Source organism: Nicotiana sylvestris, chromosome 1 (assembly GCF_000393655.2).
Source record: "Nicotiana sylvestris chromosome 1, ASM39365v2, whole genome shotgun sequence".
Taxonomy (NCBI): domain Eukaryota; kingdom Viridiplantae; phylum Streptophyta; class Magnoliopsida; order Solanales; family Solanaceae; genus Nicotiana; species Nicotiana sylvestris.
In genome coordinates this window covers 22,936,763-22,949,905 of record NC_091057.1, presented here as the reverse complement: position 1 = coordinate 22,949,905, position 13,143 = coordinate 22,936,763, and the positions used below count along the sequence as shown (strand labels likewise).

Below are 13,143 nucleotides of genomic sequence, written 5' to 3'. Positions count from 1 at the left end.
ACTGCTTCATTATAGCATGATTTGTACATTATGTGATTTCTTACCTTCAGTCATTATTTATATTTGTTACTCACTGAGTTGAAGTACTCACTTTACTCCCTGCACCCTATGTGCAGATTCAAGCGTAATTGGTATCGCTCCTGAGTGCTGATTCCTCCAGTTCCAGGCGATTTTTCGGAGACTACGAGGTAGTTGTTGACGTCCGTAGCCCTGTGTCTCTACTTCTCTATCATTTCTGTTTCCTTTCAAACACTTGTAGTAGTTTATGACTTTAGCAGACTAGTATTATGGTTTAGAGATGCTCGTGACTTGTGACATCCCGGTTAGGACTGCGTTGGGTTGTACTTCCGCACCTTATTGACATGATCCGCTACTTAGTATTGCTATATCATGTTTTAGACTGCTTTTATGATATTTAACTGTTTAAAAAGTGAATTGGGTATAATTGTCCGGCCTTGTCTTCACGAGAGGCGCCATCACGACCGAGTTCGGGTTTAGGGTCGTGACAAAATCTAAGTTGTTTTAATCCTTATTAAATTAAAAAAATCTATTTAGATTATGTCTTAAAAATGCTAAGTGGCATTTTTTCAATACGCCACTTGGCTTAGTATCATGCCTCACTACTCTCCTTTTAATATAATATATTTAATTTTTTTCTTATCTTATAAATAATTGTATACTTATGTAAGATCTTATTTTACCGCCTGAATTTTTTAATTTTTGAAGTCAATAAATCTTTAATACTTTAAGTAAATTTTAATTTTATTTCATATTTTAACTTACTCCAAAGTATAAATAGTCATAGGTTATCTCAATTTATGTCTTTCTATATTTTTTATTTTTTTCTATTATAGTTTTTTAATTAATTTTTTACCTCCATATTTCTAACTAATTTAGATGAAAATCTATGAGTGGATCAATATATAGATATAAATTCAGATATAAATACAGATATAGATATAGATACAAACACACAGCAATCTGTTCACATGGTACACAAAATGCTGTCTTTCTCGTTCACTCTTATTTTTTCTCCAATCTCTCGCGACCAATGCAGTTAAACTTCACGTTGAATAATGTTTTCATGCATTGAATAATTGACAGTAGCTGGTAATACAGAACACTCAACATGGATTGTATATTGACAACTTCATAACAGAGAAATGAAGCAAAACATGGCTACAAGTTTATTTAGTAGTGCAAAGGACAATGCAAAAACACTCTTATTACTCATTGTTGGTAAAAGACTAATGGGCAGCAAATCACAAATTTTGACATTGTTCTGTATACTATAGAGATGTATAGTCATGTCGGTGAAGGGAGCCTTGTAGCAACTGGTAAAGTTATTGTCATGCGACCAGGAAGTTACGGGTTCGAGCCGTGGAAATAGCCTCTTGCAGAAATTCAGGGTAAGGCTACGTACAATAGAACCTTGTGGTCAGGCCCTTCCCCGACCCCACGCATAGCGGGAGCTTAGTGCACTGGGTTGCCCTTTAGTCATGTCACTCTGAATAGGTCAAGACCAGACGTATCGAGTGGTCTTGAGAAAAACTTAGTGATGTAATCTCCTACTGTAAATTCTTTATAAAGAGGGGGATTTTCTTCTGATATGAGCTCTTTGACTGGGCCATACATCTTTGGAGGTTCAAAAGCACCAGTGAAGAAGCATGCCACTGACATTCTTGGTCCTGCCTTATTCGCTACAACTCTATGATTCACACTTACAAACTTGTCATTTGATAGGATCTGTTACAAAATCAGATTAAGATAAGTAATAATCCATAAATAAATGAGACAAAAAATGTGTTTTGTTGCGAACCTGAAGAAGGTCACCAATATTAACCACCAAACCTCGTTCAATCGGTTCAACATCAACCCATTGGTTATTATGCATGACTTGAAAGCCACCACTTTGATCTTGAAGCAGAATGGTGAGGAAAGCAGGATCTGTATGCTTATCGGCGCCAAGAGTTAGCTCTGGTTGTGGGCATGCTGGGTAGTAATGACATGCTAACGCTTGTCCATTGGCACATTCCAAAGTTTCCAAATAGTCGGTTTTTAGTCCAAGAGCTTCTGATAGTAAGTCAAAAAGAGTTTCCCCTAGTTTTATGACATGATTTATGTACTCAAGGAATGTTTTCCTGGACATTAAGAAAATAACAGAAAAAAATCATTATATAGCTGAAGCATAAACACCTAGATGGAGTAGAATTCCCTATATCCAAAGATTTCATTATGCAGTATCTGTTGCGGAAGCCAAATGTATATAGTGTGAATAAGTCACAACTACTATACCAAAAATTATGACAACCACCAAATAATAAATAAGACAATAAAGCAATAACAAAGGGAACACCAGAATTTACGAGGTTCGGCTAATTTTGCCTACTCCTCGGACATAACCAATATTTTATTTCACTCCAAAAATACAAGTGAAATAATACTAAAGAGAGAAGATACAAATGCCTTAAACAGATGAGAAGGCAAATGAGAGGTGTGTTTCAATCCTAAACATTAGGCCTTCTTTTATAGGGGAAAAATCCCCCCAAACTTAACTCCCAACCAATGTGGGACTTTGGCATTTTGCCAAACTTCAACAAATCTCCACCTTGGCAAAATTCCACATTTTCAATTCTCTCTCAATAACAAATTTTGGTTGTGTCTTCATCTTCAATCTTCAGTGTTCAACAATGTTGATCAAATCCAAACAATGTTGAAACTTGATCGCAGTCACCACCTTAGTTAGCATATCAGCAGGATTCTCCGTAGTATGAATTTTCTTCACTGTGACTCCTCCTTCTTCTATGATTTCTCGTACGAAATGATACCGAACATCAATATGCTTCGTCCTTGCATGATAAACTTGGTTCTTCGCTAATTGAATAGCACTTTGACTATCACAAAAAATTGTGATACCTTTTTGTTCAACACCAAGCTCCTTTAGCAATCCTTGAAGCCAAATTGCCTCCTTCACAGCCTCTGTAATAGCCATGTACTCTGCCTCTGTTGTAGACAAAGCAACTGTTGACTGCAAAGTAGACTTCCAACTAACTGGTGCCTTTGCAAAAGTAAACACATAACCAGTAGTTGATCTTCGTTTGTCCATATCACCCGCAAAATCTGAGTCACAATATCCAACTACAGACTGATTGTCTTCCTGCTCAAAAACTAACCCGACATCTACAGTATTATGAATATACCGTAGAATCCACTTCACAGCTTGTCAATGCTCCTTCCCTGGATTGTGCATATATCTGCTAATAACTCCAACAGCTTGTGAAATGTCAGGCCTTGTGCAAACCATTGCATACATCAAGCTACCAACAGCATTTGCGTATGGTACCTTTGACATATACTCTCGTTCAGCTTCATCCATTGGCGACATAATAGTACTTAGCTTAAAATGGGAAGCAAGTGGAGTACTAACTGGCTTAGTCTTGTCATCTATGCCAAAACGTTGAAGTACTCTCTTCAAATATTCCTTTTGAGATAAACAGAGTTTCTTTGAACGTCTATCTCTAATTATCTCCATGCCAAGAATTTTCTTTGCCTCACCCAAATCCTTCATCTCGAACTCCTTCTTCAGTTGAATCTTCAACTTATCAATTTCTTCCGAATTCTTGGAAGCTATCAACATATCATCAACATATAGGAGAAGATATACAAAGGAACCATCTTTAAGCTTGTGCAAATACACACAATGATCGTATTTGCTTCTCTTGTACCCTTGCCGTAACATAAACTCGTCAAATCGCTTGTACCATTGTCTAGAAGATTGTTTCAATCCGTACAATGATTTTTCAAGTTTGCACACCATATTTTCTTTTCCAGCAACTTTGAATCCTTCTGGCTGAGTCATGTAGATTTCCTCCTCCAAGTTTCCATGTAAAAACGCAGTTTTTACATCCATCTGAACTAGTTCCAAATCCAATTGTGCTACCAAAGCCAACATAATTCTAATGGAGGAATGTTTTACAACTGGAGAAAACACTTCATTGTAATCAATTCCCTCCTTTTGAGCATATCCTTTGGCCACCAATCTTGCTTTGTAGCGAACATCTACTTGGTTAGGAAATCCTTCCTTCTTTGCAAATACCCATTTGCACCCAATTGCCTTCTTTCCCTTCGGGAGATTGGCCAATCTCCATGTATGATTCTGATGAAGGGACTGTATTTCATCATTCATGGCAATCCTCCACTTATCTTCTTCTGAACTTTGGACAGCGTCTTTATAAGTGGTAGGAACATCATCAGCTACAATTGAGGTTGCACAAGCAACCGTCTCAATGAGACGAACATGTTTCGTTATTGTTCTTTTTGGCCTGCTGGTTGCTATTGATTCAAGTTGTTGTTGAGGTTCCTGAGTTGGAATCTCCTCTACTGGCTCTCCTTCCAGAGGGTAATCTTCATTTGTTTCCTCCTCTGTTTCTTGTGTAGGAAAAATAAATTTTCCCTCAAACTCCACCTGCTTAGAAGCACCTTTATTTTGTTTGGTGTCTTCTGTTACCTTATTTACCATAGCAGATTCATCAAAGGTAACATCTCTGCTGAATATTACTTTCTTTGTCATAGGACACCATAAGCGATATCCTTTGACTCCAGAAGTAATTCCCATAAAAATAGTCTTCTTTGCCCTTGGATCCAATTTTGACTCCGTCACATGATAATATGCAGTTGAGCCAAACACGTGCAAAGAGTTATAATCTACAGCAGGTTTTCCATACCATTTTTCAAATGGTGTCTTGCCATCAATAGCAGCAGATGGTAGACGATTAATGAGGTGGCATGCATATGTAATTGCCTCAGCCCAAAATTCTTTGCCCAAGCCAGCATTGGACAACATACACCGTACCTTCTCCAGCAAGGTTCGGTTCATACGTTCTGCCACTCCATTCTGTTGTGGTGTATGTCTAACAGTGAAGTGTCTGACGATGCCATCATTTTCACAGACCTTATTGAAATGATCATTTTTGTATTCACCTCCATTGTCTGTGCGAATACACTTGATTCTCCTGCCTGTCTGATTCTCCACCATCGTCTTCCATTTGAGAAAAATTCCCAACACTTCATCTTTGCTCTTCATTGTATACACCCATACTCTTCGGGAAAAATCATCAACAAAGGTTACAAAATAGTGCTTCCCACCCAATGAAGGTGTTTTGGAAGGACCCCAAACATCAGAGTGTACATAATCCAAAATGCCTTTAGTATTATGGATCGTTGTACCAAATTTAACCCTTGTCTGTTTCCCTTTAACACAATGCTCACAAAACTCCAAGTTGCAAGCTTTTACTCCTTTTAACAATCCTTGATCTGATAGAGTTTTCAAGGATTTTCCTCCAGCATGTCCCAAGCGCATGTGTCATAGCTTGGTTGCTTCTGCCTCTTTGTCGTCACTGGATGTCACTGTCGCTGTCCCAATAACTGTACTGCCACGATAGCGGTACATATTATTATTCTTCCGATTAGCCTTCATTACCACTAGTGCACCGGAGCATACTCTCATCACTCCATTTTCTGCAATGATTTTGAACCCTTTTGATTCCAGGGCTCCCACAGAGATGAGATTCTTCTTCAAATCCGGTACATATCGAACATCTGTTAATGTTCTGATCATTCCATCATGGTTCCTTAATCGTATTGAACCAATGCCATATGAGGTAAGAGGGCTGTTATCCGCTGTGTGGATGACTCCATATTCTCCTTCTTGAAATTCCACAAACCAGTCCCTGTTGGGACACATATGATGGCTACAAGCCGAGTCCATCAACCATATGTCTGATGATGTTAATGACTCTGTTGTAACTAATGAGAAGTCTGAATCATCACAATCAGCTACATTTGAATCCATAATGGCCTTTCCATTGTTATGTTTGGCCTTATTCTTCAACTTCAGACAGTCTTTCTTCCAGTGCCCCTTTTCTCGACAAAAGGCACATTCATCTTTACTGGGTCTGGATCTTAACTTGGATCTTCCCTTCTTTGTCCTCGTTTGATTTTGAGGACGACCCCTCACAAATAGTGTTTCTCCTTCTCCGCCCTTCTGTTTTTCTCGCTTTCTTTGTTCATAGCTGTACAAAGCCGAACAAACTTCTCTGAGAGAAACTTCGTCATTTCCATGGAGTAGAGTAGTTTCAAGGTGCTCGTACTCATCAGGAAGTGACGCCAACAACATCAAGGCCAAGTCACCATCATCATAAGTTGTATCCATATTTTGCAAATCTGTGACCAACTTATTGAAACTGGTGATATGTTCATTCATCGTGGTACCAGGAACATAGGTGAAGTGAAACAGTCTCTTCTTCATGTACAATTTATTTTGACTGTTTTTCTTCAAAAATTTATCCTCCAGTGCTTTCCATAATTTACTTGCAGAAGTTTCCTTTGTGTATGGATATTTCTGCTCTCTAGCAAGGTAGGATCGAATGGTACCGCAAGCAACACGGTTGATAATTCTCCAATCTTCTTCTCCAATAACATCTGGTTTCTTTTCTTCAATGGCCAGATCTAGCCCTTGTTGAAAAAGGACATCTAGAACCTCGCCTTGCCACATCCCAAAATGTCCGGACCCGTCAAAAATTTCTACCGCAAATTTCGCATTTGACACAATTCTTGTCATAAGCGAAGATGCCAATGATGACGTATTGTTGACACTTGATGTAGATTCTTCTTGTTTATTGTCTCCCATATTTGACACAAATATTATTTAATAGCTGACGACACAAATCAAGATTATTTCCTTTCTGATGTAGAAGATCAGACTAAGCTGCAACTACAGAGCATACTCAGACAGAACCTTGACTCAGTTACCAAGATAAATCTTTTCTGATGTGGAAGATCAGACTATGCTGCAACCACAGAGCATACTTAGACAGTACCTTGGCTCTGATACCAATTGTTGCGGAAGCCAAATGTATATAGTGTGAATAAGTCACAACTACTATACCAAAAATTATGACAACCACCAAATAATAAATAAGACAATAAAGCAATAATAAAGGGAACACCAGAATTTACGAGGTTCGGCTAATTTTGCCTACTCCTCGGACACAACCAATATTTTATTTCACTCCAAAAATACAAGTGAAATAATACTAAAGAGAGAAGATACAAATGCCTTAAACAGATGAGAAGGCAAATGAGAGGTGTGTTTCAATCCTAAACATTAGGCCTTCTTTTATAGGGGAAAAATCCCCCCAAACTTAACTCCCAACCAATGTGGGACTTTGGCATTTTGCCAAACTTCAACAGTATCACTTATCTTTGATGCTACATGAGGGCAAATTTGATCAAACTATATATCCCTATGAATAACTCAGCCTGGTGATTTTAGCTCATCTGTCCAAACAGTTGCTTTAAGTACTCGACGAAAATACAAGGCCGTGAATAAGGTCACCTTATAATTAACCATCTACAATACTTGAAAAGCTCCACGAGCAGTGGCGCAGCCACCTTAATCTAAGGGTTGTCAATTGGCACTCCTTCGCCGAAAATTACATTGTGTAGTTAAGTCAAAATTTTATGTTTATGTATATATATGATATGCTGAATCTTGTTAGTTTCTTTGTATGTTTATTTTCTTATATTTTGGTACCCGTTAATGAAATTTCTGGCTCCGCTACTGTCTGAGGTGCACAGTAAACCTAAATTAGGAAGATCTGCAGAAGGATCTCAACAACAACAACAATAACTACCCAGTAAAATCCCACATAGTGGGGTCTAGGGAAGGTAATGTGTACGCATACCTTACCCCTGCCCCGATAGGGACAGATAGGCTGTTTCCGATAGACCCTCGGCTCAAAAAGACGAAAATAAAATAAAAAACAAGAAAAGAGAATTCATTAGTAACTCCAGTAGAAACCGTAATAGTAACAGAAGCATAAAAATGAAAAGATGAATGACATGCAATAACAGTAACCAGAATCTAAGGCCCGAGGCTAAGATAAACAACAAGAATAGTGTGGGTTCAACATAAACTGCAAGCCATCTAAGATCAACCCTAATCCAATCCCGCCTCACCCCCGGTATGAAGTAATGAAAGTTTTACTACCCCTATCCTACAACCCTAATGTTTGACCTCCAGGCCTTCCTATCAAGGGTCATGTCCTCGGAAATCTGCAGTCGTACCATGTCCTGCCTGATTACCTCTCCCCAATACTTCTTAGGTCTCCCTCTACCTCTTCTCGTACCTACCACGGCCAACCGCTCACACCTCCTCACCGGTGTATCAAGGCTTCTCCTCTGCATGTTCCCGAACCATCTGAGCCACGTTTCCCGCATCTTGTCATCCATAGGGGCGACGCCCGCCTTCTTCCAAATATCTTCATTCCTAATCTTGTCTATCCTAGTGTGCCCGCACATCCACCTCAGCATCCGCATCTATGCTACTTTCATCCTCTAGATATGGGAGTTCTTAACCGTCCAACACTCCGCCCCATACAACATGCCGGTCTAACCACAGCTCTATAAAACTTACCTTTGAGTATCAGTGGCACTTTCTTGTCGCACAAGACTCCAGATGCAAGCCTCCATTTCATCCAGCCCGCCCCTATGCGATGAGTGACGTCCTCGTCGATCTCTCCGTCCCCCTGAATCATCGACCCAAGGTACTTGATATCTCTCTTGGGGATGACCTGTGACCCAAGCCTCACGTCCCCGCTTACTTCCCTCGACTCAGTGCCAAACTTGCACTCCAGGTACTCTGTCTTAGACCTGCTCAATTTGAAACCCTTAGACTCGAGAGTCTGTCTCCAAACCTCCAATCTCTCGTTAACACCGGCCCTCGTCTCGTCAATTAGAACTATGTCATCAGCAAATAACATACACCATGGAACCTCCCCTTGAATATGGTATGTCAAAGCCTCTATCACCAAGGCAAATAAGAACGGGCTAAGCGCAGAGCCTTGGTGTAATCCCATAACAACCGGGAAATGCTCCGAGTCGCCTCCCACAGTCCTAACCTTAGTCTTAGCTCCATCATATATGTCCTTGATCGCTTGTATGTAGGCTACCGGCACGCCCTTCGCCTTAAGACATCTCCAGAACACCTCCCTAGGAACCTTATCATACGCCTTCTTCAAGTCAATAAACACCATGTGCAGATCCTTCTTCTTATCCTTGTACTGTTCCACCAACCTCCTAATAAGGCGGATAGCTTCCGTAGTGGAGCGGCCCGGCATGAACCTAAACTGATTATCGGATATAGACGTCGTCTTCCTCACCCTCACCTCCACCACCCTCTCCCAGACTTTCATGGTATGGCTAAGTAACTTGATACCCCTATAATTGTTACAACACTGGATATCACCTTTATTCTTGTACAACGGTACCACTGTACTCGACCTCCATTCCTCCGGCATCTTCTTCGTCCTAAAAATTACATTGAACAACCCAATCAGTCATTCCAATCCTGCTCTACCCACACATTTCCAAAACTCAATCGGAATTTCATCTGGCCCGGTCGCTCTACCCCTACTCATCTTACGCAAAGCCCCCACGACCTACTCCACCTTAATGCGCCTGCAATACCTAAAATCTTGGAGACTCTCCGAGTGCCCCAAGTTCCCTAGCGCTATATCCTGGTCCCCCTCCTCATTTAGAAGACCATAAAAGTACGTCTGCCATCTCTGCTTAATCTGGGACTCTTCCATCAATGCTTTATCATCCTCGTCTTTGATGCACCTTACTTGGTCCAATTCCCGGGCCTTCCTCTCCCTCGCTTTAGCTAGCCGAAACAACTTCCTTTCCCCGTCTTTCTCCCCTAATTCTTCGTATAGGCAGCTAAACGCTGCATTCTTAGCCTCCGTGACCGCCAGCTTTGCCTCCTTCCTAGCCACTTTGTACCTCTCTCTATTCGCACTCCTCTCCTTCTCGCTTGTGCTCCCTGCTAACTTCGCGTACGCTACCTTCTTCGCCTCCACTTTACCTTGGACTATGTCATTCCACCACCAGTCTCCTTGGTGCCTGCCAGAAAAACCCTTCGATACACCTAGCACCTCTCTCGCCGCCTCCCTCACATAGTTCGCCGTCGTCGACCACATAGTGCTCGCGTCTCCACTACTCCTCCAAGCTCCCATAGTGGATAGCCTCCCCTCCAACTCCTGGGCTTTATCCTTGGTTAAAGCTCCCCATCTAATCCTCGGCCGGCCACTAGCATACCTCTTCTTCCTCTTCATCATAATGCCGATGTCCATTACTAAGAGCCTATGCTGAGTCGCGAGGGTCTCTCCCTCGCAAAGCCAAGAACATAAAAGAATATGTTGGAAAAAAACAGCTAAATAAGTAAACATATCTGCTTGTCAGATAAGATTTTCTGCAAAGCCAAGAACATAAAAGAAAAAACTACAACTGGTCTTACTAAAATTCAATAGTTCTGATCTTTCCTAACCAATTTCAACTAGTAGAACAGGACTGATGTAAAGTAGCAATTTATGGGCAGCGGATGGTCACCTGCAAATTGCTGGTATTTGTTCAGGTTCAATGTGACCACAAACTAGCCTTGAAAAGTTCAACGTATCCCTCCAGTTCGCGGTCTTTGATTGATACAGATCAAAATTGCTCTCATATCTCACTCTTCTTGTTATACGATCACGCGAATAGTACTCTTTCTTTAACTCAACATCTTGTTCGTGAAAGTCGCGAATCCCATCAATCATTCCTTCCAAAACACTTGAAGGAACCCCATGATTTATCAGTTGGAAAAATCCCCACTTTTCTGATGCTTCCCTTATTTCATCAACAATCTTCTGACGTCGATCTTGGATTTCTATGCCACTGAGATCTAGGACTGGAATCTTTAGAGTTGACTTGCACAGATTCAACTCTTCAACAAGTTCATCAGCTGGCCTAATGAACATTCTTGGTATGTTCCAAATTCCAGCATCAACTAGTCCTTTAACACCAGCTTTTGTATCATCAAAAGCCTTTATCTCCTTAGATCTATCGTAGTCCATTGTCTGTTCAGCTTGAGACTCTTCAATGCAAGATATATTTGTTCTTAGTCTTAACAGATAAGTTAGTTAAGGTCAACAGACTGCTCATAAATAATGCAATTGTCCTTTGCTGAAATATTGTACTTCCTCCGTTACTAAGAAAAAATGAAGACTTTTGAAATTTGTGGTCCTAAACAAGTCAAAAAGGGGCCAGAGTATTTGTGTGGTTATAAAAACTTCTCATTAAGAGTAAAATTGTAAGTTTAAGCTAAATTATTTCCACATTCAGAAAGAGATCATTCTTTTTGGAACGAACAAAAAGAAAATAAGTTCGGATAAAATATCAATTGTCTAAGGAATCATATGCTCCACGAAAGCAAGAAAAGAAGGATATTACTATTTCACCAACCACTTCGGCCTTATCATCCCACTTCTTTCTTCAATCCCAATAAAGACTATCTTCTCTTGCGTGGAAAAAGCTTATTTGCATAGGTTTTGAGCTAAGTAAACTAATATAACAGATAGTATATAAAAACAGTGGCGTAGCCGGATACAATGAAGGATGATCAGTTGAACACCTCTGTGAACATCTAATTTTTGATAACATTTAATTTTTTATCACTTCTTTTATGTAAATATTTTAGGGAGTTTTAACCTACTATTATTTTAGCTTTATTACACTTTTTATTATAGGATAAAAATATCAAAAAAAATTAAAATATGAATTATCACTATTAATATTTTTTTTATTATTTTTTGTTTTTTTTATATAAAAAAATCCGAAAATATTTATTTTATTTTATTTTTTTAAAAAAATAATAATTTCGGGATTGATTTAAAAAATAAGAAAAAGGGAAGTATTGAATAAAAAAAATATAAAAGTAAAAATAGGTTGAATTCTCTTTTAAAAAAAAGTAAAAGAATGTAGAAAATTAAAAAAAATAAAAAGTTTTGTGAAAATTTTAAAAAAATTAAAAAGTAAAAGAAGGTTGGAAATAAAAAATAAATATAAAGGTATCTGAAAATTTAAAAAATTTAAAGTAATTGAAAGTAGCATTTTTAAAAGAAAAAAAGAAGATAGTGGTTTGTTTTTTTAAAGAAAAGTTAAATAAAGTGAGATTCTCTTTTAAAAAAATAAAAAGTGGGATTTTAAATAAGATAAAAGTAATTAAAGTTGAAATTTTAAAAATAAAAGTAAATAAAGGTGGAATCTTTTTTTTCTAAAAAAATAAAAGCAATTTATAAGTGGGATTTCTTTTAATTAAAAAATAAAAAATAATAAAAAAACAAATCTGAAAATTTCGAAAATTTTGCTATAAATAGAAGAGAAAATTTAGGAAGAAGGGGGTTCAAAAAAGAAGCTACGCCCTCTTCCACTGCTGACTATGAACAGTTGACAGCTAATGATTTCTACTTTACTAAGCCTAGATAGAGAGAAGAAAAAAAGAGGGGGCGGAGAGAGCGGTATACACTCAATATACACTTTGGATACACTGGATATACAGGGACAGAATTCATTTTGGAGAGAGTAAAAAAGATAGAACCAAATTTTCTGAAATATTGAGAGCGGAAGAACACCATAGAGAGTTCAAAGCTAGAAAGAAAAAACAAAGAGATATTTCCGGACTATTTTTCTTCTCCATTTTTACTAATTTTCTCCGTGTTGCTGGGATTTCTGGATTGAGATGTTGAAGCTACTGTGTTGGGCTTTCTACTGCTGTATGTTGCTGTGTTACATACTACTTTGCTGACCTTCTTCTTCTTGTATTGACAATACCAGGTACACAATTGTAACTTTGACATATTGTAAGTTGAAATGTGAAAGCATGAATACATATGAAGAATGGAACTTTGAAGTTTTAATTTAGCTTTTTCTTTGTTTCTTTTACTAATTGTATTTAGGCTATTTCATGTATTATTATTCTGTAAATTTCTGTCGCTTTGCATAACTAGGCATCTTGTAGTGATGTATTAAATAATACTTTGCTTTAACTTGATTATTAGGTAGTATATATTTAAGCATGCTCATTACTGTCAAACTGTTTAATAATTGGAATAAGAGGAAAATAACATAAGTTGGTCTTTAGTGAATCGGCTTGGCAAAACTGATTAAGTTCACTAGCTATGAAGGTTTTAATATTGTCAACATTAGGTTAATCGTGAACATGTAGCTAAATTTAGTTAAAGCATGAATTTAAATTAATTTCGTGAA

The 13,143-nt window shown here is 38.4% G+C and overlaps 1 protein-coding gene across 1 annotated transcript; it reads right to left on the bottom strand.

The window, feature by feature from the left end:
• Positions 1–1,111: 1,111 nt before the first annotated feature.
• LOC104226446 (1-aminocyclopropane-1-carboxylate oxidase homolog 1-like) lies at positions 1,112–11,030 on the bottom strand. The gene is made up of 3 exons (XM_070170975.1): positions 10,450–11,030; positions 1,820–2,141; positions 1,112–1,746 (listed from the first exon to the last, which is right to left on the bottom strand). The coding sequence occupies exons 1-3, from the start codon at positions 10,950–10,952 to the stop codon at positions 1,498–1,500; spliced, it is 1,074 nt and encodes a 357-aa protein (XP_070027076.1). The 5' UTR covers positions 10,953–11,030; the 3' UTR covers positions 1,112–1,497.
• Positions 11,031–13,143: the final 2,113 nt, after the last annotated feature.

Excerpts from the sequence above, each read along its gene's own strand:
- LOC104226446 (XM_070170975.1), bottom strand. The coding sequence starts at position 10,952 with ATGGACTACGATAGATCTAAGGAGATAAAGGCTTTTGATGATACAAAA. Across the intron at positions 2,142-10,449 it reads CAAATACCAGCAATTTGCAG|GAAAACATTCCTTGAGTACA; the intron begins GTGACCATCCGC and ends CTTAATGTCCAG. Across the intron at positions 1,747-1,819 it reads ATATTGGTGACCTTCTTCAG|ATCCTATCAAATGACAAGTT; the intron begins GTTCGCAACAAA and ends ATTTTGTAACAG.